This window comes from Stylophora pistillata, chromosome 7, assembly GCF_964205215.1.
Source record: "Stylophora pistillata chromosome 7, jaStyPist1.2, whole genome shotgun sequence".
Taxonomy (NCBI): Eukaryota; Metazoa; Cnidaria; class Anthozoa; order Scleractinia; family Pocilloporidae; genus Stylophora; species Stylophora pistillata.
In genome coordinates this window covers 32,320,438-32,344,966 of record NC_142525.1, presented here as the reverse complement: position 1 = coordinate 32,344,966, position 24,529 = coordinate 32,320,438, and the positions used below count along the sequence as shown (strand labels likewise).

Here is a 24,529-nt window from a genome sequence, read left to right as displayed (position 1 = left end):
CAATTGCAATACAGAATGCCAGTGATTCACGCAGTGATAAACTGAAGCAACTCGTGGAAGACCTGCTCTCGGTTTCACAAAGCTTGTTGCAGGAAATCCACACCACTAAGATTCAGAGAGAAATAAACGAAAGAAGATCACCCGCTTGGGTTCCTGGTAGAAAGGCTAGTACAGGAGGGAGGCCCAGGTTTAGCATTACTAAAGAACAAATCGAAACTTTCAGAGAAACAGGGATGAATTGGAAAGGAATAACAGCTTTGCTTGGAATAAGCGAGAGTACCTTGTACCGACGTAGACAAGAGTTTGGCCTTCATGAAAGCTTTGTGGAAATAACTAATGAAGAAATTTATACTGGCGTGATTAGATTTTTTTTTCAGTTTCATTTTTATTTACATTTGGCCTTGGCCAAATTTGTTAGAAACTGCTACAGTTTTCTTTGATTTATGATTGGCTTATTGCTTCCCCCACTGTAGTACATGTATGTCCTGTCCAGATTGTGAAAGGGAAGCAGGTTTCAGGATTAAAATGTTTCATAAAGCTAAATGCACTGGATCTCTTCCTACCACAGACTGTTACTTGTAAATTTGGATGCTTTGAAATTGTTTGAGACAAGGTCAAGAAAAGGGAAGTTGGAAAAGTAGGAATTTGGGAATCTGTTTCTTTGTTTGTATTTTTTACATTTTGGAATTTTGCTTCATGACGATGTTTAAAGATATATGATGGCACTCGTATTTAATCGTGTGCATGAAAAGTTTACCAGAAACAAGAATAGAATATATAAATAAAAATAACAAAACCATTCTGAATTCCACCATTCAAGCCTTTCCCACCTATCAGCATGGTAACGATTGAAAAGTCCAAGGTCCATATTGGGTTTGTTATTACGTTTTTTATTAACTTAAACCAAGAAAAGGAACTTTTCCATTTGTTCACAATTTTTCCAGTCCTGTGATTTTATACAACAATCATGAAACAATATTGTTATTTGTCCTAGTAAATTAATCAGAATATCAGGAATTTAGAATCATAATTATGAATTGCATACAGTAATTTAAATATACTGGCGCATATTTGTTTAGTTTTGCAAGAGAGATCGCAGGTAAATTGGTTTTTCCTTAAACACTCTGTTAACCATTACTCCCTTTAGATCTTGTCCTGGTGCAAGAGAAGGTTTTACAAGAGTTGTGTGAATCGGCATAAGGATCTCAAAGTCCACGAGCGGTGGGATTTTTTCATCAAATGCTCTTCGTAGAGAGGCCTCAACTACACACGCGGACCACTCTTTCTACAATTGGAAACCGGAAATCACGAAACCGTTTTCACTCGCTTCGTTTGCCTGGGAGCCTTGTTTACATTAGGACCAGGTAGTGATATCACATCTCGCATAAATGATCCTTTGACAACGGACTTTCCTTTTCCTTTTCCTTTACCGCGGAAAGTGTTGGAACTTGGATGAAACTGCCTTCTAAAACTTGGCATATAAGAACGGCGGACGGAAGAGCTTTGATTTGATGTAGAAGCTTCTGATTGCTTTTCCGTGTCGCTGCCGAGGAGTGTGGAAAGTTCCGATGCTTTTTGTTGTAGTTCTTGTAGTATTCGCTTTCCCTTTCCAGCATCACAAGATGAGTTCGACGCCATGCTTTCAAGTTCCTCGTGGCGCGAAAATTCATATACTAGATCATGTAAGCTTTAGTTTTTTATCCCTCGCCAATATGACCAATCGATATTCTCAACCCATTGGTCGATATTCTCGATCGCCACATTCTGGACCATAGCGATCGGTATTCTCGATCCCCAATCTGTTTTTTCAATCATCAATCGTGTTTTGGACCATAGCGATCGTCATTCTCAATCACCAATCGTTAATCTCAATCATAGCGATCTTCATTCTCTATCACCAATCGTGATTCTCAACCATAGCGATCGTTGTTCTCGATCCCCAATCGATAATCTCAATCATCAATCGTGATTTCATACCACTTTTGAATGGTTTGGCCTCCCATAGATAGCCGAGAGCGACTCTAGCTTCTTGAGTTCTTAGCTTTAGCAAACCTCCCAAGTGCATCCATAGCTCAATAGTGTACACTGTCGCGTTTACCATTTGTTTTATAACATAACATTAATACATTGTAGCAAAAGAGTTTCCTTTTATTAAACAATGACTCCCAGAAAAAACAAGCGCGCGTGGAAAACTAGTCTTTGCATTTGCTCACGTCAGCATCGTACACCCATGGGCAAATGGTGGACGCTGAATAGCGCTTTATACTAATGACGTCATGAAATTTTAGACCCCCCGCGTGACTCAGACAAACAAACTCCACTTCTTTGAGAGCTACAAGGGAAATGGCGAGTAGTTCGCTTATTCCCTTACAGTTCTGACCGAAGAGGACGGCGTTCCTGGCTCCAAATTTGAAAGAGAACCGGAAGAATACACTGTAGGCCAGCTAAAACGGTGGTTAAAATGTAGGGGCTTAAAATTAAGCGGTAAACGAGAAGATCTTGTACAGACTGTGTGAGATGCGGGAATTATCACACCCTTGATCCGACAATCGATCATGGAAAATGGTTTGCTGCCAAAGTTTTTCAAGAAAATTCTGATGTAAACAATGTAAAAAGGGGGTTGACAGGCCTACACGACTCCCCAGCGCGTGTTTAGAATAGCCTATTCAAAGTTTGGCTCTCACGAGCATGTTTTTGAGCGATCGCCCTCTTTTGTAAGATACGAGCGGCGGATTTTTGTATATTTCGCTCAATACTGATTGTGTTTCTATTAAATGCCAGTTCATGTAGTTTATGTAGTTAATGTTCATGCAGTTTTCATTGAATAATTTCTGTTTCTTTGACTCTGAATTTTCTCTTTCTTTCGGTGCTTTCCTCTTAGGAGCATGTGCTCAACTTAGTTGCGCTGGTCTTAGATTTGCCTGTAGTGGATCGGGAAATTCGGCTGTTTGACCTTTTCCGCCGGGCCAGTGAAGAGCACATATATAACTTAAGTGTTTCTTGTTATGTTTTTCTCCGTAAAAAACTCATGCGAACAAGCCACTAGCCAACGCTTGCACTTTGCCATGTCTCGCGAAGGTTTTGGGAAAGGAATGAATACTTTCTTCCCTAATTCCTTTCACTCTTTGAGTGATTTTGGCCATTTATCTGCATATCTTGAGTCTGTCTTACACTCACCCCAACAACAGTGTTTGGTACCAACCATGCCCCTTCCTTTTAGAACGCCAAGTCATTTTTTGACGAAATTTTCCGTCGTTTTGTTTTAATTTTACAGCTCTCGCTCATACATTACCTTAAGCTGGTCGCAATGTTTGTCCGAGTCTGTGCGGGGGGTCTCATAGGTTATCACGTAACAAAATCTATTTTTAGTAATAGTATAAAGCGCTATTTACTAATCAGAGCGCGCGCTTTACTTTGGTTATGTTATAATTAAGTAGGGGAAAGGGAAGTTACTTGCCATATTTATATTTAGGGCGGAATGTAATTCCAAACCCTTTTGGTCCTTAAAAGTTAATATCTATTCCAAGGCTTTGTGGTCATGTGTTGACCATTGTCAATTAACTTCTCGAAGGCCTCCGGTGCGATGAAGCGCAAGTAATAAACGACTACACCCGTTCAAATACCTCATTCACTACACCTCGGCCTTTATTGAATCCCTACCCTACCGTGTGAGAACGGCAACCAATGGGTGGAGGGGGGAGGGGTGGGAAAGATCATCCCTGTAAAATTACTCAGTCGGCGTTTAGGTGTTCAGCTTTCGACATTCGGATGTTGTTTGTTCGGAATCTACCGGCATTCTGAAAATACAAGTGCTACTGTTAAATACTTAATTGTGTTCTCTGTTGACCTTCCTTTCCAAAACGAGATCAGAGGTAGCAGAGGGAGCAAGGGTTTGATTTCCACCTAAGTATCATCAGTTTACTTCACAGCTTGTAGTAGGATCGCGTCATGAACAGTCAAGTTGTGTATCAATTTATCACGAGTTGATAGTTTTTTCTTTATTTGTACAGCTATTGATTGATTGACAAATTGATTGACACGTGAACATTTGCATAGAATATCATGTGCGTTTGACTTTGATCAGATATTTTCCTTTTCGAAACAAAGACGATTTTAGCAGAAGGAATTAAACGAAGCAATTTAAATTCGAATCGAAGTTTATGGCAGTATTCTCCCTCACAACAGTTTCCTATTCTCGTCGCGCAGCGCTTTGCGTGACAGGGTCAGACAACAGCTGGAATGGAGAACAATTGAATATGTTTGATCGTTGTACTCCTCTCACATCGTTTGCTTAGCCTTCCAATCAACGTTTTCCTATTTACTGACCCATTACGTAGTAACCTTGGGTGTAAAAACAGTAATTTTACCTGAGTTACTTCATTTACATTTTAGTTTCCTGTCTGCAATGCTACGAATGTCTCCGTGAAGACAATAAAGACGCTGAGAAATATTGTGCGTTATCACCAACCTCGGAACTGGGAAATAACACAAAAGTCAACTGCAGCGCGGTTGAAGATCGTTGCCAAATCGTGAAACGAATAAAGGGAGAATCTGTTGACTTCTTTAGAAGGGGGTGTGTTAACAAAAGCAACTGTACTAACAGCTGCTCGCCTCTCGATAAGGAGGCCGGAGTAGAAATCTGCGACCTCTGCTGTGATAAAGATCTTTGTAACACAGGAGAGGGACCTACAGAAGAGGGAGTTTCCTGTCTGCAATGCTACGAATGTCTCCGTGAAGACAATAAAGACGCTGAGAAATATTGTGCGTTATCACCAACCTCGGAACTGGGAAATAACACAAAAGTCAACTGCAGCGCGGTTGAAGATCGTTGCCAAATCGTGAAACGAATAAAGGGAGAATCTGTTGACTTCTTTAGAAGGGGGTGTGTTAACAAAAGCAACTGTACTAACAGCTGCTCGCCTCTCGATAAGGAGGCCGGAGTGGAAATCTGCGACCTCTGCTGTGATAAAGATCTTTGTAACACAGGAGAGGGACCTACAGAAGAGGGACCTACAGGAGAGGGACCTACAGGAGAGGGACCTACAGGAGAGGGACCTACAGGAGAGGGACCTACAGGAGAGGGACCTACAAGAGCGCCTCAGACGTCAGGGTCATCGGGGATCCACATGATATTGGGCCTGTCTCTGGTTGGGCCATTGCTGATTTGGTTCCTTTAATTCACATGGAGTCCTTCATTGGAGACCCTAGTTTCAAGGAGTTATTTTGATTTTCTCTTCGTTCGTTTTGGTTCGTTTAGTAACACTTTTGTGGTCGGTAAATTTATAGAGTTGAAATCATAAGTCAAAGTATCATATTTTATTGAGTAAACTTTAGGAAGTAAACAATATCATAGACTTGTACTTGAACCTATTTCTAATGGCCATTAACGACTATTTAGATCAGCCTTCATCCCTGTGCAACAAAGTATTTTCTTGTAAGAAAAATGGCTGATACTCTCCGACTGTCACGTAGAGAGTTCTGGCATCGACAACTTTCATCTTTTCAAGTAAAAATTTGTCATTTGATTCCATCATATCGACTACGTTTTCCATTCCGAAGGGTCTCCTATACTGTTTACCTAAAGCGTGATTAAGCGATTTTTTTTCCCCGTCAATCGTGAATTGATTTTTTCTTTATTCGTGAATCGTAATTGAAGATGATAAAATCTTTTCAAGTACACGTGAACTAATTTTTTTATTCCAACGTGACTAGTGAATGAAGAGCTGAATTAAACGTGTTTCGGGAACCAATTTTGTTTTGTGTTTATCTCGTCACAACTTTAATGGTTTTGAAAATTCACACCATCATTAGGTGGATTGTGCCAACGCTTCCAAACTCCCGGCAATACTGAAGCGCCCAGAATAAAGGTCCCCTGTGCCTCTTTGTAAAAGTCAGTCACGTAAAAATATTTAGCTTTTTCACCCGTCACGAATAAAATACAAACTTATTTCACATTTAAGCGAAATTTGAGACGATAACGTTTCACATAAAATTAAAAAAACCAAATTCACGAATTATCTATCCATGTGAAGTCCTTGTCCTGTCAAAACTTTTTTTTTTACTTAATTTACCAGCTGTGGAAACATTGACTTTAACTGTCAGAACACTTCAAGGATTATATCTCGTGAGATTACCTCAACACAAGTAAAGACTGCACTGATCAAGGAACCGGAATTGTGTCGAGGCTATTTTTCCAGGCAACTCAGTTCTTGATTGTTCTTTCAAGCCCATCTGTTATCAATTTATCGCGTGGCGGAAACAATCCCTTCCAGAACTGAAAACAAATCCCACAGACCTTTCAACTAGATAGGCGGTAACAACGCGAGTGAGTCAGATGTAGTCGGCGTTCCTCTTGTTATTCGAAGTCCCTCTGGTCCCCTTCACAAGCCCTGCAGTAAGATGGCTTTCAAGACATTCGTTGGACTACTGACAATTTTGTCGTGTATAACAGTAGGTGAGTATAATGAATCTTGATTTTAATGAAATATTCTGTTATCTTAATGTTATTTGAAAGCACCTCGCCGAAAATATTTTCTGTTTGTTTACGGAAATTAACTTCGCGCTTAACCATGAAACGAAGCCATAGTAAAAATAATCTTCCCTTTCTCGTTTACCAATGCAAAAACGCCACAGCAAGAGCTATGTACTCTGTAGTCTGTATGTGTACCTTCTATGGATTTTTGAAAAGAGCTGGACCTTGTTGAGTTGGGGTCACACCAGTATGATAATGTTTCATCTTCGGGTATGCCACGTTCCTTTATTTCTTTGTCTTTAGCTGTTTGTTGTTTTTTAACTTCCCATTACGGTGGAAATTGGTTTAAGGCTGTTAAAGGCTTAAGTCCTATGGAGGAACAGGAAAAAGGAACCTGGCTTTAGCCCCACAAGATAATAACGCCAGACAGCTCTTAATACTTCATTCATGCCAGTTAATTTGCTTTGCGAAAGTGGACACTGAATCAAGTTGCGACATCAAAAGTTAAGTTCACATTTTGATTAAAATGTGAACCAAATCTGAGAATATACGTTGGAAATAACTTCACGTAAGTGATTCAAAGGGATGATACTGACATCAAATTATTCGTTTTCCGGCCAGCTTTGTTGAACTCCCTGCGCTAATTGACATGTCGTCTAACACATGTTTGACTTAACCACATGATCAACGGTGAGTTCATCACGCGATTAAATCATTCTTTATGAAAAACATTTTTTCAATATACAGATATGCTGCTCTTCACAGAAAAGTTTCGTCAAATCGATACATGAATAAGTTGCACTGTTCATAAGCAAGGGAGCGTCCTCGGTAAAGATAACCTATGTTTCCATTTGTGTATCATTGTGTAGATCGGTAACTCGAATTGCCAAGGGGAATTGAATTTACTTCGAGTTATAAGGGTTTCGAGTTATGGGAGTTTTGAACAAAAAGACTAGAAACACTTGATCAAAGTAATTTTATGCTTTTTCATATTTTATTGAAAAACGAGCATAAAAATGACAAAACAAACGTGTGATATCGACAAAGGCCAGTTGTCATAATATATAAATGACATAAAATGCAATCTACCGGTGCAAAATGTTATGTCTCATTAGTCCGCAAAAGTGAAAATCGATTTCGAGTTATGGAGGGTAAATTAAGAAGAAAAGTACCGGAAGGGAAGTAAAAGTCGCTTGGTGTTAGCGGGGTTTTGAGTTATCGGGTTAAAATTACAGTTAATATACGAGACAAATCCAAGGGAAATCAGTTTTGCTTCGAGATAGCGGGGAATTCGAGTTATCGGGGTTCAACTGTATTAAAAATATAAAAAACGTTTTCGTTTTAGGATGAGGAGGTCACTTTCAAGCGAGGATGAAATTTTGGGGTTTGGATTTTTGTTTTTCTTTATCTAAAGTGCTTTGCCCTCGATAGGCTTATTTACAACTTAGTTTGATCCAGTATAATCTTCAGCGGAACCGCATAATCCAATTGGAAATGTTATCCACCACAGAAAAATCGAGAACAAGCTGAAGGGAAAAGATCTCGACTCGTCTTCAGTGACAAGTTGATGACAAGTTTGCATAGACTTACGTCAGCATTAGATCGGATTACCCTCTATATTTACCCAGAGATATTTACCTAAGAAATGAAAAGGGTCGTGTTAGATTTCAAGCGTATTTTCACAAGGAGATTATTTAACAATTTTCAGGATTCTTTGCTTTCTACGTAATTACTCATCAAATTTCTTTCTATTTGTATGCGAAATCAAATCTGGAGTCTTTTTGACCGAGACGAGAAGCCGCGTCATACAAAACAAGGAAGAATTCCATCGCAATTAATGTGTTTCATTTTCCACTTTTTCTAAACATGGAACTTTCGTAATAGTTTCAGATCAGTGCAATTTTTGGATAAGTTGCATCATCTGATCACGAGATGTAAGTTTATTTTTACGAGATGTAAGTTTATTTTTTCGATGATGTATCCAAGAAAAATTGTTGAATGTATCAGCATGAACTAAGAAAAGCTTCCACCGTACAACATAGGAACTGATCATGTCCGGTATTCTTGGTGTTGGGAAGGTGAGGGGGGAGGTATCATAGTGGGGCCCTAAAATGTTTGTCTTTGATTTTATCATTATTATCATTATCATCATTATTGATAATATAAGTAAGGGTTCAAGGACACCTTTTGACATGATAGGGGACTTAATCGACGACTGCCGTCTTAACATAAACAAAGCGTGAACTCGATACTTTTCTCTAAGTTTTTTTTTTTGCCACATTTTAATGAATTTTTATCGTAATTTTAATTTAATCTTTTTAGTAATTATGGCGAATATTATTATTATAATTATTATAATTATTTCATAATCATTACTATTATTACTGTTATCATTCTTACTATCACTGTTATCATTCTTACTATCACTGTTATCATTATGATCATTTTTATTGACATTATTATTATTATCATCTTTATTATTATTATCATCTTTATTATTATCGAGAAGCTCGAGAAGTAAACGCAGACGGGGTGCGTTTTTCTTAGATCTTTTGATGGACATTTTAATGTTTTTCGATTTTTAGGGTTTTTATTAAACTTTTGTAAATATTTTTGGTGATTCTAATAAAATATTCGATTTTATTAAAATCGATTTTAGTTCACTATCATCATAATCATTATTATTATCATTTTTATAATTTTTTTTTCAAGTCCCATTTCCCTTTTCTCTTGAGCTCCTCTTCCTCCTCTCTTGGCTCCGGCCCCTCGACTTCCTTGTTTAGGAACTTTGTTGTTTTACCATTGTTGAATCTCCATTTACGTTTCTCGCTACATTTAATTCTTAGGATCATCTCTGCAGTGCTACAGTTGCGATCGTGAAGACAATTCAGACGCCGAGGAATTCTGCAAGTTTCCATCAACATCTGAATTGGGAAAGAATGCTATTGTCAACTGTAGTAAGAGTCAAAATCGGTGCCAGATCACAAAAACTATCCAAGACAATAAGAAAGTTACACTTTTTAAGCGAGAATGCTCCAAAGAAGAAGACTGTACTGACGGCTGCACGGATCCAGACGAACAGATACAAGATGTTATATGCAACTCTTGCTGTAATGAGGACCTCTGCAACAAAGGGGAAGGACCTGAGGCAGCCAAAAAATCAGGAACATCTCGAATAGCCGTGATGATGGGCTTATACACTATCGCGGGCTTCCTTTCATGGTTCCTTTTGTAACTTTTTGTAACCATAAATACATGTAGTTTGCTCGTGTGTTCGTTTATTTTCGAGATGTAGATTTTATCAAGTTAGTTACGTTACGAGCGTAAGTCAGTTCAATTAGTAATTATAACGCACTGTAATACAAGTAAATTTTGTAATTGGATGATCGAGTTCGAAGATTTAATTCTAGGAGAAAATAGTGGTTGACCAGCAAAACATCCCATGCGTTCCTTATTCTATTTACAAAACACGATGCTATCGACATCGCCGATCCCAACAGTATGCAGGATGCGTGTCATAAATGAACTTCGCAATAGGCCTTGCTCACCATAGGTCTGGCAAATTTGAGGGAAAAGAATTCGAAAAAATACAATGAGAAATACTGAGCGTGACGCAAGCGATCTGTGGGAAAACTTGTTTATACCGGTCGTGCGAGCACGAGGCGAGTGGGAAAAAGTGAAGATATTAAGATATAGATATGCGAGAGCGAAGTGAATAAACACGTTGTAAAATACACTGTGTGAGTGTCGTGAAAAAGTCGTGACATAAGCATTAGCTCTGACGAAGGGCTAACGCTCGAAACGTCAGCTTTTTTATTCGTTACGGTTGCCAATTTACTATTTCAACTTAGATGATATAACCAATTACATAAGCATTAGATACCATTTCAGTTGGCTCTTAATTCATAAAGAGGATATTGCGCGGCTGCGTGTGGATACGAATTTTATCTTCAAATGTTGATACTCAAAAATACCCGACTCTCACTCGGAGTGGGAAATATTATGAACGCAAGAGTATCGAGGCAGTTTTGATATTGATTAATCTTTTTGAAGCTGTAAACTTATCTAAACGTATTCTTGAAAACATTTTGTTAATGAGAGCAGGTTCCTATGAAAAAGGAAACTTCCTGTCGGCTTAATTATCCCTCAGCACTCCCCATTCAGGAGCTTTTCCAGAATACATGACGTACGTATGAGAGCAATTGGCACCTTGACAATTATAGTGGAGTCAGGAATCAAAACAGAAAAAACCATCAACGACTGTGGATTATTTGGAAGAAATTATTGTGACGATAACTCTTTACTTGATTCAAAATAGGAGTAAATTCTTCCATGTGGGCCATTATTTTGAAACGGAAATGTCATCATTGTTCTAAAATTGGACAACTTCATTTCGTAGAATTTTCTCACAAGTTATGTAGACAGCCAGAGCTTTCATATTACGAAAATTAATTGCACAGTTTGCAATCATGTGATCAAAACGTAAATTTGCCATATCATGGAGCCTCGAAATAGCACAAGTTTCCTGGAAAACGCCAGACAACATCAAACTAGAGCATAATTAGTAATATTAGCAGACTCGGCCAGATATCAGGTATTTAAATTCCCTGAATTCTTATCCTCGTCAGGCCATCTGATAAAGATCGCAAGTGAAAGGGAAAATTCCTTTCTCAGGAAACAGGGAATTTCCCTCTGAAAAAAGATAAATCGCGCCGAGAAGTCAACTCCAGACAATTCAGTCAAACAGCGGAGAGAAGGTGACATTTGGAGACGTTAAGGGTTCTTTGTTATCGTCTATATGCATCTTTTCAACCAGAAGTGCCACGGAGAGATGATTCCAACGGGCGTTACAAGACTACTAGTAATTTTGCTATGTGTAACAACAGGTAAGGAAAAGGGATCGTGATATTAATGTCATTGGTCGACTTCGATTTCGAGCCGACCGAAGCTAGAGAAGGCTATCGGCTTTCTTCCTTTGCTTTTCAAAGCACAAAACTGCGCTCATGCACAGATTCTTCAGTCGCGGCTCATGTCAGGTAAAAGAACCCCGTTTAGAATTTACCCGCTCCGGCTTTAACTTTCTGCTTTCAAGAACACGCTCAATTGTCAAGTTATGAGACATGATGGCCCTCTGTTTAAGAATTTGAAGAAATAATCGCGCTTCCCTAGCAAAGACTACCTAACAAAACTTTTGTGAAAACCTAATTTATTCAAAGTTATATCCAGTCCGTGAATAAAATCGTCCCCTTACCTCTCATGGGTTGCAGTATCTATTAACGAAACTGATGTTAAAATTTTCGAGAAAGCATTTTTTGCGTGCGTATGGTTTTTGTGATAATCACGCGACTCTGGCTCAAATGTGCTTCATCGCTATATTTTGAATCATTTTAAAGTCTCGAGAATTGAAATGAACTGATCAGAGAAAAGTAGCATAACAATAGTCGTAGCGGTTCACTTACACCCGCTAAAGATGTGTTAGACGATAAACAGAAAAGGAAAGTGGTTTACGGAATGACGAAGATTGACAAGTGAAATTGAAGAGTTTTATAATCGAGCCTTACTTTTTGCAATACACAAGAACCCTGATGTAGCTTTTAAATGATCATTAGGAAATAAAATCATCGCTGGATCCATTCGGTTCCGGATTAAAAATGTCTCGATTCAAAGGAAAAGTGAAAGGATCGCAACTCGTGTTGGTAGGGCGATAAGACGCATCCGGTAAAATTGCATCATTCACACATCAGCACGATATTCCTTTCGTTGATAAACAGTCACGCGGTCTGCATGGGACGTTGCCTTGTCCCCGTGCTTATGACAAACTTTTATATTTGGGTTTCATCTGACATGTGAATTTCGCTCAGGTTTTTCTCCTCCTCTCTGGAACTGGGGTGGGCAGAGTCAGTTCTGCGCTGTTATTAATGACTGAGAAAAGTCGTGCAAAATCACTTTCCTGTTTTTTTAACCCATGGAGAGACACTACAAGGGTCTGAACCGCAGAGATTTTAATTACACACTTAAACGATTCGTGCCCATCCCTTTTTGTCATTAACATCCTGTTTCTCTCTAGGTTATTGCCTACAGTGCTACAGTTGCGTTCGTGAAGATAATCCAGACGCTGATGAATACTGCAAGGTATTACTTTCTAATGGACTGGGCAATAACACAGTGCAAAACTGCAGTGCCGAGGAGAATTCGTGTCGTATTGATAAAATCATTCGAGAGGACAAGAAGATAACGTTGTTTAAAAGACAATGCGCCAAAGCAGAAGACTGCACCAATAAATGTTCAAAGCCAGACGGAACAATCGGCGATATCATATGTGATTTGTGTTGTGAAGGGAACCTCTGCAACAAAGGACAAGGGCCCACACCGGAGTCAGGAGCATTAAGAATCGCGGTGATGAATGGCTTTTGTACCATTGGGGTCTTCTTCGTGTGGTTCATTTTGTAAACATTGTGAAAACTGTCTTTTTATGTACTTTTAGCTTTCCGTTTCTTAAGTCAGGTTCAATTCGTTGTATATGGCGAGATATATGATCGGGTGAGTTGACACCATAACGACAAGTATACGTAATCTTGTACCCAGACCGTTCCACGGCCACACTGTAGTTAAATTACACGGTATGACCTGGGTACGAAATTAAAGTATACGTAACTGGATCGGTGGCAGATGTATGGAAGGTCACGCATTTCTTTTGGCTCAAAAATTATGCTGGAATTAATTTCCTATGCGCCCCTATCTTCTTTATTTGAAGGACCTTTACTCATTGAGTCTTTACGTCTTGGATGCAAGACTACCTTGTAATACAGATAGAAGACTTTGACAAAGTTGCGCTAAGCTAAAGCTTTCTTCGTCTGGAGGAAAATCAGTTCGGTCCGCTTCTTTCAGAGGAGCAGCAAACAAAATAATTATGTGTTTGAATCATCCTGCAATCATTATACTAACAACGTGTAAATAAATAAATTATTAAGTAAAGCAATTAAGTAAGGTTTTTTCCAGCGATCTTAATCACCTGTTTTGTTTTATCTGTATAATTCGATAATAAACGAGGTTACTAGCCGTCACTCAAGTTCTTTCGCTTCTTTTTTATTTAAGGGGGGGGGGGGGACGGTGGGTGAACCGTTCGAAGTAAATTAAATGTTTCGAGAAAAGTTTAATGCCATTATAGGCCCATGGCACATCATATCAGCCTCACGCGCTCTGCGGCCAATCGGAAATTATTCGCCCGATAACTCCCTGAATTTTACTCCACTCAGTTCTAGTTACCAATCAAACTTGTAATAATTTTAAAGCAGTGATAGATATTTTTGATAAAGCAGTTCGTACAGCTGAGCACTTATAATTAGATTCTCTAAGCCACCAGTGAGAAACAATACTCCTAAAGATCAGATTGATATTCCACCTTTATATTTCGCTGGAGGAGAAAAAAATTTTCAAAGAGTCACCAAACTGAGTCAAACAGTCAATCTTACTCCGGTTGACAACGCGGAAATAAGTTTTGGTGACGTCACAGAGGTCAAAGGTCATCAACTTTAGGCTGCCAAGCGCTTTGATGTGTTTCCTTGATACTTCTCCTTGTTTGTCAGATTTGATTCTTTGAATGGGTTTTTAATACTAAAACCACGTATTAACGAAAAGCAGTACAGGGAAGTAATTTTGTTTGAAGTTGTGTGCTGTTTGCTGACTTTAGCTGACCGTCATTACGAAGCGTGATCGTGGTTCTTCAGTCGTCCTCGCCTTCAGAAAAGTCAAAAACAGCGATAGTTTTGCAGACAAAGCTGAAGGTTAGTTCTGTAAGATACTTTTCCAGCGACTCTGAAGACTGGTTGCATTTTTATGCGTAATTAGCATGAGGCGATAGAGGTAATTGTACGTTGTGTTGGGAAAATATTCACACTCACTTTGTGCCGACACGCGGTGCCTTTTCATTTTGGAAATCACTCGCTTGGATGAGAAATTTGCCCATTTAGACTAGTTTTTTCGCCATTCCACCTTTCTGATTTTCTGTGCCTTTAAAAAAACGGGTGTCCGTAATCAAAATATGAAAACATTTGTTCATTTCATATGCTTGCAGTTATATCACAAGATATCTCTCATGAACAGAATAACGCTTGTTTAAGCTCATATAATGGAGATGTTACGAAGGGAGTGGAAATCGACGCAGGTAATCAACTACTCTCCTTCTTCCATTCATTTTTTTCTTTTCTTTTTATATTAGCTTTTCTTTGCTTTACATAGTTTGTATATGCTGATAGACAAAAAAATTTAGTTTTGTATAGACTGACATGCTGCTGTTACAGTACGGTCACTTTCGTCGCTTTCGCATACCTGTCGTGGTCGTTATCTTTGATTTTAACGTAATTGTTATCAATTTCATCTTTAAAATTATCATTATTATTATCATATTATTACTATTATTATTATACACAGGGAGACCCCTTAGCTACGTCAATGTATGTAATTAGTCTACAACCGTTAATGCCGTTACTTCAAAATCGAAGCACTGCAAAACAATGCTGGTTCGCGGATGACGTCACTGGAGCAGGATCTCTAGAAGAGGTTAAGCAATGGTGGGATGAGTTGAGAGAGGCTGATCCGACCCTTGGATACTATCCTAACTCCAAGAAATGCTGGCTTGTTGTTCAGCCGGAAAAGGAAGGCCGCACGAAGGAAATGTTTGGAGGGACTGGTATCAACATAACCACCGAGGGACGCAAACACCGAGGTACGCAAACACCTAGGCTCTCGGTTTTATCTTGAGCAATATGTGGGTAGCAAGGTGGAAGATTGGGTGAAAGAAGTGACGAGGTTGGCGGAGTTTGCAAGATCTCACCCACAAGCTAGTTACGCAGCATTCACATTTGTGCTTCGACACCCGTGGACGTACCTTATGAGAACACTGCCGGGTATTGAGAACCTACTGCAGCCTTTAGAGCGTGCAATCTCGGATGTACTTATACCGTCGCTCATAGAACGTAACTGTTCTGAGGAAGAGCGTAGTCTAGTAGCATTGCCGGTGCGTATGGGAGGCCTTGGGCTCATTAATCCATCTAATACTGGGGATGCGGAGTATTAAGCGTCTGTTAGGGTAGGCGCTCCACTTGTAAGCAAAATAGAGGCGCAATCCCATGAGACCCCAGAAGAGGCCGAGTTACAACGACTGGTATACGTCACCCGGAAAGAAAACTAAAATCGGTGCCAGATCACAAAAACTATCAAAGACACTTTTTAAGCGAGAATGCGCCAAAGAAGGAGACTGTTCCGACAAGTGCACAGATCCAGACGAACAGATGCAAGATATTGTATGCGACTCTTGCTGTAATGAGGACCTCTGCAACAAAGGGGAAGGACCTAAAGCAGCCAAAAAATCAGGAACATCGCAGATAGCAGTAATGATACACTATCGCGGGCTTCCTTTCGGGGTTCCCTTTGTAACTTTTCCGTTTCAAGTACATGTGTTTTGCTCGTGTGTTCGTTTATCTTCGAGATGTAGATTTTACCAAGTTAATTATAAGCGCATATCAGTTCGATTTGTAACACACTATTAATAGAGGTAAATTTTGTGATTGCATGATCGAGTTCGCAGAATTGATAGTAGAAGGACATGGCGGTAGATCAGCAAAACATCCCATGTGTTCTCACCCAAGATCCTACTCTTGTTGATCATAGACATCCGGGTAACGCAAGTGATTTATATTACTAGCTCATCAAGAGCAGCACTATGCAATAAGACAACACACCTATCGGTGTCCCTCCATAGGTTTGGCAAATTTTAGGGGAAGAAATCGAAAGAGGGAGAAGTGATAAATACGCTGTGAGAGTGTCGTGAAAAAGTCGTGACATAAGCATTAAATACCATTCAGCACTTAATTTATAAAGAGGATATTACGTGGCCGCGTGTGAATACGAATTTTACCTTTGAATGTTAAAAATGTTGTAACTGAGACCAGTAACTCCCCGATCTTAACTACCTTATAAGGCATACCCCAGCCCTCTCCATTCCTTTGTCGAAATGCATGACGTACGTATGATAACAATCGGGTCTCACGATTACTTCAAAATAAGAGCAATATCTTCCAGCTGGGCCATTATTTTTAAACGGAAGTTCCAAGACCTAACAACTTCATATCAAACATATTCATTTAAAGAGAATTCATCGTGTGATCATAGCATAATTATGATTTGCCATACCGTATAGCCTCGAAATAGCACAGGTTTCCTGGAAAACAACATATTTACATAAGTTGCGGAAAAGAGGAAACATTTGGAGTTATTGAGGGTTCTCTTCGATTCTCTGTTATTGTCCACATACATCTTTTTAACCACAACTGACAGAGAGATGATTCCAATGGGAGAAACAAGACCACTGGTACTTTTATTATTTGTAACGAAAGGTAAGGAACAAGAATCGTGATATTAATGTCATTTGTCAACTTCGATTTCGAATCGATCGAAGCGCTTTCTTCCTTTGTTTTCCGAAGCACAAAACCCGTCGCGGATTCTTCAGTTACGGCTCATGTCTGGTAAAAGAACTCTCTAAAAAATTCACTTTTATAATTTACTCTGGTTGAACATGTTGAACTGTCATCGAAGCTACGAAACAAATATTCGCTCCCTGTTCAAGATTTTGATCCCTTGCGAGGACTACTTATTCAAAGTAATATCTAAGAATGAAATCGTTCCCTCGTCTCTAATTCGCCTTTATCACGGAGCTGCCATCTTGAATTATTCATGACCTAATTGAACATGAAAGTGAGGTCACGCGTGGTAAGGTCACCTTTGCAATCATGCTGAACGGAGATAATTGTTGTGTGCCTTTGTGCCAAAATAATAGATCAAAGCAGCAGTTATCATTTCTTTTCATCAACTTCCAAACGAAAAAGCCTTAAAGCATCCATGGATTATAAATATTAGGTGGGATGAAGGGAAACATTCGAGGTAAAACAATTTTATTTTGATTTTTCATAGTCTATCATTTGTTTACAAATTTTAGGGAAACAGTCATTCTGTAAACAACTGCAAGAAATGCTAGACAAACGTCACTGTTAGATTCCACACTGGCCTCTCATCCTTCCAATTCCTCATAAGTACTTTTAATGCCATAAAACCAACCGCAGACAAAGTGTATTCTTGGTCACAAATACAGCGAATTAGGAATAAGGGAAAATCTGATGTAGAAGTCATGAGGAGCACTGTCAAAACATGTATACTTTCTTTATTTGACCAATTTTACTTGTGCCTGACTAAGTTAAGGCTGGGTACTTTAAGTGAAAAATTGGCTGAGGATTTCAATATTTCTGTTTCAACTGTAAGTCGTGTATTTTTATCATGGGTTTACTTTCTGTATTTTTTATCATGGGTTAACTTTCTGTATTTTGTATTGGGGACCCTCTCTATCTGGCCATCTATAGCTAAAATTGATAAGCATTTGCCACAAAGTTTTAAGTTGCTGTATTCCAAGTGCCGTGGTATTATAGATGCTTTTGAAATCAAGGTGCAGGCACCTTCTAGCATGCTTTTAAACAGTCCATGTTGTTCATCATACAAGAGCCACACAACATACAAGGGCAATGTTGTTATATCACCCTTGGGTGAGGTGATTCATGTGAGCTCACTTTTTGAGGGAAGTATATCTGATAAAGAATTAGTAAGCCAATCAGGACTTTTAAACTTGCTTTACAAAATTATGGCAGACAAGGGTTTTACCATTGGTGATCTTTTGAGCCAATAGGATGTACGGTTACAATGCCTACCTTTCTATCAAGCAAGGGGAAGTTTTCTAAGAAGGGAATAGATAGTAGCAAGCAGGTGCATAATTTAAGAGTTCACGTAGAGAGGGCCATTAGAAGGGTTAAGGAACTTCACTTTTTTGATAGGATAATTCCCCTCACTTTAGCAGGAAGTATTAACGAAATGTGGACAGTAGCTTGTCTAATAACTAATTTTCAAGGTTCCTTATTTTATAACCAATCATAAACAATCAGTGATTTTAAAGTTCAAAATAAGATTTATTGGGATACTTTCACACTGTCAGCAAGGGCAAAAGAGGTTGTTCTCTTTGTTAGATACCCATATATGATTGAAGTATAATACAATTTTCTGTTTAACCCAGCCTAACTCCTGGTTCATGTAGTTGACATAATGTTAGGGAAAGCAGCTAATTCAATTCACTTGGTTTTTGTTGCCTTTAAACATTACAATATAATAAAATGTTAAATTATAAAAGCTTTTGCTTTCTTGTGTTGTTATGTTCAACGGGTTGCCCAACTGAACCAGCATATGTCAATTGCAAAATAAATATTTTTGTAATAAAGTACTTTTTTATTGGATACATGATGGAAGGTGATGGTTAAAATAATAAAGGTGCAGTTTTTCTTGCATTTCTGAAAAAACCTGTCTGTCAAAGTAAATTCTCTCGCAATGAAATTCTTGTCGGCAATACACAAAACTGCAGTCATTTCTCACTATTTCAACTGTCGACGAGCGCTTAAAAATAACTGACAATCAATGAGATTCCTCGTTCTTTCTCCTGCTACGGTCGCATCTCGCTCGAACCGTAATGCTCAAATCAACATCTTTGACCATTTCCACTGCAATTATTATTTGAATATATCAAATTAATTCATAGTCGGACTAATGCAAGAACAAAACTATTAAGACGGCTGTCACTCCGACTAAACCAGACTCTGGAAGCTAGAAACCTACATTCTATATCGCGAATAAACTCCGTTAAAAAATTGATAGCCTCGAGTAAGAGTCTGCTGGACGGGGAAGTTATCTTTTGCATATTTTACAATCGAATCATTTGAAAGAAGTGGAATATTTATTAAATTTCTATGCCAAAATTCAAATGTTTTTTTTTTCTGTTTGACACGATGGCCTGTTTGTTTACCACGCGTGACCTCGTTTTCGTGCCAGATTTCCACTGACGTAATCCAATATGGCCGGCCTGTGATAAAGGCGAATGGGTTACAGTATCTACACAAGAAACTGATATTAAATTTTTCTTTTTCCGGACAGCATTTTTTTTTTTTTTTTTTTTTGCTTTCGTATGGTTCTTTTGATAATCGCGCGATCAAAAACTTTTTCCATTTTCAAATGTGTTTCATCGACATATTTTGAATCATTTTAAAGTGTCGCGAGAATTAACGTAAAATGATCAGAGAAAAGTAGCATAACAGTAGTAGTAGCGAGAGTGCAGTTGGCCCACACCCGATAAAGATGTATTCGATGATAAACAGAAAAGGAAAGTGGCCAGTTGACAGAATGACGAAGATTGACAAGTGGAAATAATGAGTTTTATAATCTAACCTTAATTTTGTAAGACAGAAAAAGCCCGAATTAGCTCTTAAATGATCATTAGGAAATAAAATCATCGCTGGATCCTTTCAGTTCGATTAAAAATGTTACGATTCAAAAGGAAAGTGAAAGGATCTCAACTCATCATGATATGGCAATGAAACGCATCCGGTAGAATTGCGTCATTCATCAGAACACACATCAGCACGATATTCCGGTTTTAAACTCAGTCGTGGGTACGCGATAGCGAAGAAACGAGTTATTGTGGGCCCTTTGGGATAAGCAAATTGGCGTGGACTCTTCGTAATTAGTCGTAGTTGGTCGGCTCCGAACTCGAGATCTATCCTTTCAAAGAAGTCCGAAGTACTGGCGCCATCGCGAATGCATCGATCGTTGCGGCGTTTATTGTCTTTGTTCGGCTGTTTCGATATTAACAAAATTGAAATGGACTTCAAATGTTTCAGATTAGTGCTATGATTAACTAGAAGACTGATATTGAGGGGTCTTTGAAGTGTCCAGGCGTAAATATAACGAGGAGCACCGTAAAAGTCTGAGCCAGGGTTCAAAATAACAGCCGGCTGCCGGCGGCTGCCGGAAGTTTTAGCACACTTGCAGGCGATTTTTCACCGGAGAACCACAATTTTATAGAAAGTATTACGCTTAGTAATAGTCCAGCTGAAGTAAAAGTCGCTGTCATGTTATGGTGAACAATAGATCAATACATATTTCAAAATAAAGTAGCCAAGAAATGTTATCAAGGCTTTTAGGAAACGTAAACGAATATAAAGTTTCCGGGGAAATTTGAAGCGTGCTACAGGATATTTTTGTTTACAGTATTCAGCGTTCTACGTATTTGTTCAAGCGTGAAACATGGACGCTTGTGTACACACCGTCACATTACCGTGTTTATGTTTCTGCACATATATACTACCTTTAATCATACTACTGCCAAAACCTGATATCGTTTGTAAAGACTAAGTCACGCGTTCAAAAACACCGATTCGTGCCCATCCCTTTTCGTCATTAACACCCTGTTTCTCTATTTGCTTTAGCTTTCTGTGTCTCCATTAAGATTAAGTAAGTAAGATTCTAATTTTGCAACTATTTTTTTTTATTTATTTCTTGTCATATATGGCGAGATATATGATTGGGTGAGTTGACACCATGCATAATGACAAGTACACGTAATCTTTTACCCAGACCCTCCACGGCCACTCTGTAATTAAATTACACGGTATGATCTGTCCCTGAGCTGAGGACCTTCTTAGCTGTTTCAAAGTTCTCAAGAAGTGCATGAACAAATTCGATTGTCTTGTCAACGAGATGCTTTACATCAAACAATTAATACCGAGTTTGAACGTGCAAACGGATTCTATCCATGCTAAAGTATTTGTGTAGCTACCTCCGCTATGTAAATTAGTTGTAACTCTTGAACTCGCATTTGTTAATTTTATTTTCATTTCTACCCTTGATAATGGCGTCATGAAGTCGCCGAAACGTCGGGATATTATATCGCTCGTTTTTACCTGTCTGTGTATTACTAAATCTTTGTTAATACGGTATAATCTGGGTACGAAATTAAAATATACGTAAGGATCGGTGGCAGATGTATGGAAGGTCACGCATTTCTTTAATTTTGGATCAAAAATTATGCTGAAGTTAATTTCCTATCCGCCCCTATCCAGTCTTTATTTGAAAGACCTTTACTCACTGAGTCTTTATGTCTTGGATGCAAGACTACCTTGTAAAGTTTTTTTTTTTTTCAGGTCTGATTTTCGCTATTGCATAAATAGCGCTCTCTACTGCGAGGATCGTGCATCATACGTACACTACCTTGTGATACTTATAGAAGACTTTGAAAAAGTTGCGCTATGCTAGGGCTTTATTCATTTGGAAGAAAATCAGTTAGATCCGCCTCTTACAGAGGAGCAGCAAATAAAAATACTTCTATGTTTGAATCGCCCTACAATCATTACACGAACAATGTGTAAATAAATTCATAAATAAAATAGTTAAGTAGGTTTATTCGACGATGTTAATCACTTCTTTTGCTTTATCTGCCTTCGATAATAAACGAGGTTTATGTTATCTATTCAACATAAATCAACGTAAATTTCCAAAGAGAGGAGCATAATCATCCCCTGAGCCTTTATATGCGTTTTAAGAGCTGGAAGGCACAACATTATAACGGTAGCATCTAGCACAGCTTAAAGATCTATATGTTTCCAATAAACTAGTGCCTATATAAAAACAAAGGTAGACATCATGTATACAGTAGGTGGGAAAGACAAATATGTGGAACTTGTAAAAAAGCCAATTCACCAGCAATTACCACTGTAGTATTTTTGGCTCAACTCTAAAATTTGACATATATTTTGTACTCTTTGTTTGCAAGTTTGCGGTGAATTTTTCATTTCTTTCCCTTTAAACAGTTCTGTCGATTGACCACCAAAGGGTTTTCTTTTGAATCCAAAGTAGTTCACGATTCAGGATTTTCTTGACAAAAACTCAACAACGTTTTGGTACAAACAAGACTGAAACCGAAAACACCACGTGTATAAATTACAATTCAATCAGCTTTCGAACGTGGTTGCGCTTGTTTCTGTAAACTGTGAGAGCGATTTCGATAAAGCCGGAGGGATGGCTGGAAATTCATTTGTTGGTTTGCTGATGTTTGCCTCGTGCCTGGCAATAGGTATGAATTTCTTCCAATCTATGGTTTCATTTCAGTTTCCTTGTGTTAGCAGTGATGTCTCGCAAACGGCAAACGCCTCAAACAGAGTAGTCGTAATAATTTTCATTTCGTTCGATTCAGCGGCTCACTAACTTTTGCTTTATCTGCCTTCGATAATAAACGAGGTTTATGTTATCTATTCAACATAAATCAGCGTAAATTTCCAAAGAGAGGAGCATAATCATCCCCTGAGCCTTTTTATGCGTTTTAAGAGCTGGAAGGCATAACGGTAGCATCTAGCACGGCTTAAAGATCTATATGTTTCCAATAAACTAGTGCCTATATAAAAACAAAGGTAGACATCATGTATACAGTAGGTGGGAAAGACAAATATGTGGAACTTGTAAAAAAGCCAATTCACCAGCAATTACCACTGTAGTATTTTTGGCTCAACTCTAAAATTTGACATATATTTTGCACTCTTTATTTGCAAGTTTGCGATGAATTTTTCATTTCTTTCCCTTGAAACAGTTCTGTCGATTGGCAACCAAAGGGTTTTCTTTTGAATCCAAAGTAGTTCACGATTCAGGATTTTCTTGACAAAAACTCAACAACGTTTTGGTACAAACAAGACTGAAACCGAAAACACCACGTGTATAAATTACAATTCAATCAGCTTTCGAACGTGGTTGCGCTTGTCTCTGTAAACTGTGAGAGCGATTTCGATAAAGCCGGAGGGATGGCTGGAAATTCATTTGTTGGTTTGCTGATGTTTGCCTCGTGCCTGGCAATAGGTATGAATTTCTTTCAATCTATGGTTTCATTTCAGTTTCCTTGTGTTAGCAGTGATGTCTCGCAAACGGCAAACGCCTCAAACAGAGTAGTCGTAATAATTTTCATTTCGTTCGATTCAGCGGCTCACTAACTTTTGCTTTATCTGCCTTCGATAATAAACGAGGTTTATGTTATCTATTCAACATAAATCAACGTAAATTTCTAAAGAGAGGAGCATAATCATCCCCTGAGCCTTTATATGCGTTTTAAGAGCTGGAAGGCACAACATTATAACGGTAGCATCTAGCACAGCTTAAAGATCTATATGTTTCCAATAAACTAGTGCCTATATAAAAACAAAGGTAGACATCATGTATACAGTAGGTGGGAAAGACAAACATGTAGAACTTGTAAAAAAGCAATTCACCAGCAATTACTACTGTAGTATTTTTGGCTCAACTCTAAAATTTGATATATGTTTTGCACTCTTTGTTTGCAAGTTTGCGGTGAATTTTTCATTTCTTTCTCTTTAAACAGTTCTGTCGATTGGCAACCAAAGGGTTTTCTTTTGAATCCAAAGTAGTTCACGATTGAGGATTTTCTTGACAACGTGTTAAAAAAACACGTTAAGCAAAATTTACATTCTAGTTACGCTAACTATGGAGCAGGCCTGAGCAGTGTTCAAGCAGTAAAGATCTTTCAAATTATAAGATCTTTTGCTTTTGGTTATCATTTAACAAATGGTAAACACCACAGCGTACACTATTGAGTTATGGATGGACGCGGGAGGTTGCTAAGCACGAAAGAAGTGTAAGAGTCGCGCGAGGCGATAGCTATGGGAGGCCAAACCATTCAAAAGTGGTATGAAACTACGATTGATGATTGAGATTATCGATTGGTGATCGAGAACAACGATCGCTATAGTTGACAATCACGATTGGTGATCGAGAATTGGAAAGGAATAACAGCTTTGCTTGGAATAAGCGAGAGTACCTTGTACCGACGTAGACAAGAGTTTGGCCTTCATGAAAGCTTTGTGGAAATAACTGATGAAGAACTTTATACTGTCGTGATTAGATTTTTTTTCAGTTTCATTTTTATTTACATTTGGCCTTGGCCAAATTTGTTAGAAACTGCTACAGTTTTCTTTGATTTATGATTGGCTTATTGCTTCCCCCCACTGTAGTACATGTATGTCCTGTCCAGATTGTGAAAGGGAAGCAGGTCTCAGGATTAAAATGTTTTATAAAGCTAAATGCACTGGATCTCTTCCTACCACAGACTGTTACTTGTAAATTTGGATGTTTTGA

The 24,529-nt window shown here is 38.5% G+C and overlaps 5 protein-coding genes and 1 pseudogene across 18 annotated transcripts in view; 5 read left to right on the top strand and 1 right to left on the bottom strand.

Moving 5' to 3' along the window:
• The window catches only part of LOC148727475 (uncharacterized), a 29,565-nt gene extending 23,815 nt beyond the window's left edge, over positions 1–5,750 (top strand). Inside the window, exons 2-3 of one of the 7 annotated variants that reach the window (XM_088728110.1) lie at positions 4,393–4,995; positions 5,041–5,750. In XM_088728110.1, coding sequence (XP_088584236.1) covers positions 4,393–4,995; positions 5,041–5,177 — 740 coding nt within the window. In that variant the 3' untranslated portion in view covers positions 5,178–5,750. Of the gene's footprint in view, positions 1–4,392 lie in introns of all 7 variants that reach the window. The other 6 variants (XM_088728111.1, XM_088728109.1, XM_088728112.1 and 3 more) reach the window with 6 other exon arrangements.
• On the bottom strand, positions 1,076–1,849 carry LOC148727476 (uncharacterized; annotated as a pseudogene).
• A 503-nt stretch (positions 5,751–6,253) lies between the features above and the next one.
• LOC148727474 (uncharacterized) lies at positions 6,254–10,206 on the top strand. Of its 4 annotated transcripts, none has more exons than XM_088728121.1 (4): positions 6,314–6,454; positions 7,220–7,300; positions 7,818–7,856; positions 9,319–10,206. In XM_088728121.1, exons 3-4 carry the CDS (start codon positions 7,844–7,846, stop codon positions 9,705–9,707), a joined length of 402 nt encoding a protein of 133 aa, XP_088584247.1. In that variant the 5' UTR covers positions 6,314–6,454; positions 7,220–7,300; positions 7,818–7,843; the 3' UTR covers positions 9,708–10,206. The 4 variants fall into 4 exon arrangements, with proteins under 4 accessions (XP_088584246.1, XP_088584247.1, XP_088584248.1 ...); XM_088728122.1 differs by lacking the exon at positions 7,220–7,300 and adding an exon at positions 7,094–7,162 and having other exon boundaries at positions 6,315–6,454; XM_088728123.1 differs by lacking the exon at positions 7,220–7,300 and having other exon boundaries at positions 6,315–6,454.
• A 716-nt stretch (positions 10,207–10,922) lies between these two features.
• Positions 10,923–13,536, top strand: LOC148727473 (uncharacterized). The gene is made up of 2 exons (XM_088728118.1): positions 10,923–11,358; positions 12,540–13,536. Exons 1-2 carry the CDS (start codon positions 11,271–11,273, stop codon positions 12,920–12,922), a joined length of 471 nt encoding a protein of 156 aa, XP_088584244.1. The 5' UTR covers positions 10,923–11,270; the 3' UTR covers positions 12,923–13,536.
• An 894-nt stretch (positions 13,537–14,430) lies between these two features.
• LOC148727472 (uncharacterized) lies at positions 14,431–15,605 on the top strand. The gene is made up of 2 exons (XM_088728124.1): positions 14,431–14,636; positions 14,903–15,605. Exons 1-2 carry the CDS (start codon positions 14,601–14,603, stop codon positions 15,230–15,232), a joined length of 366 nt encoding a protein of 121 aa, XP_088584250.1. The 5' UTR covers positions 14,431–14,600; the 3' UTR covers positions 15,233–15,605.
• A 929-nt stretch (positions 15,606–16,534) lies between these two features.
• Positions 16,535–24,529, top strand: part of LOC148727470 (uncharacterized) — a 28,253-nt gene continuing 20,258 nt past the window's right edge. For 2 of the 5 annotated variants that reach the window (XM_088728102.1, XM_088728100.1), the window contains exon 1: positions 22,939–23,239. The gene's annotated coding sequence lies outside the window, so the exon portion shown is untranslated. Of the gene's footprint in view, positions 16,867–22,938; positions 23,240–24,529 lie in introns of those variants that run through there. The other 3 variants (XM_088728101.1, XM_088728104.1, XM_088728105.1) reach the window with 3 other exon arrangements.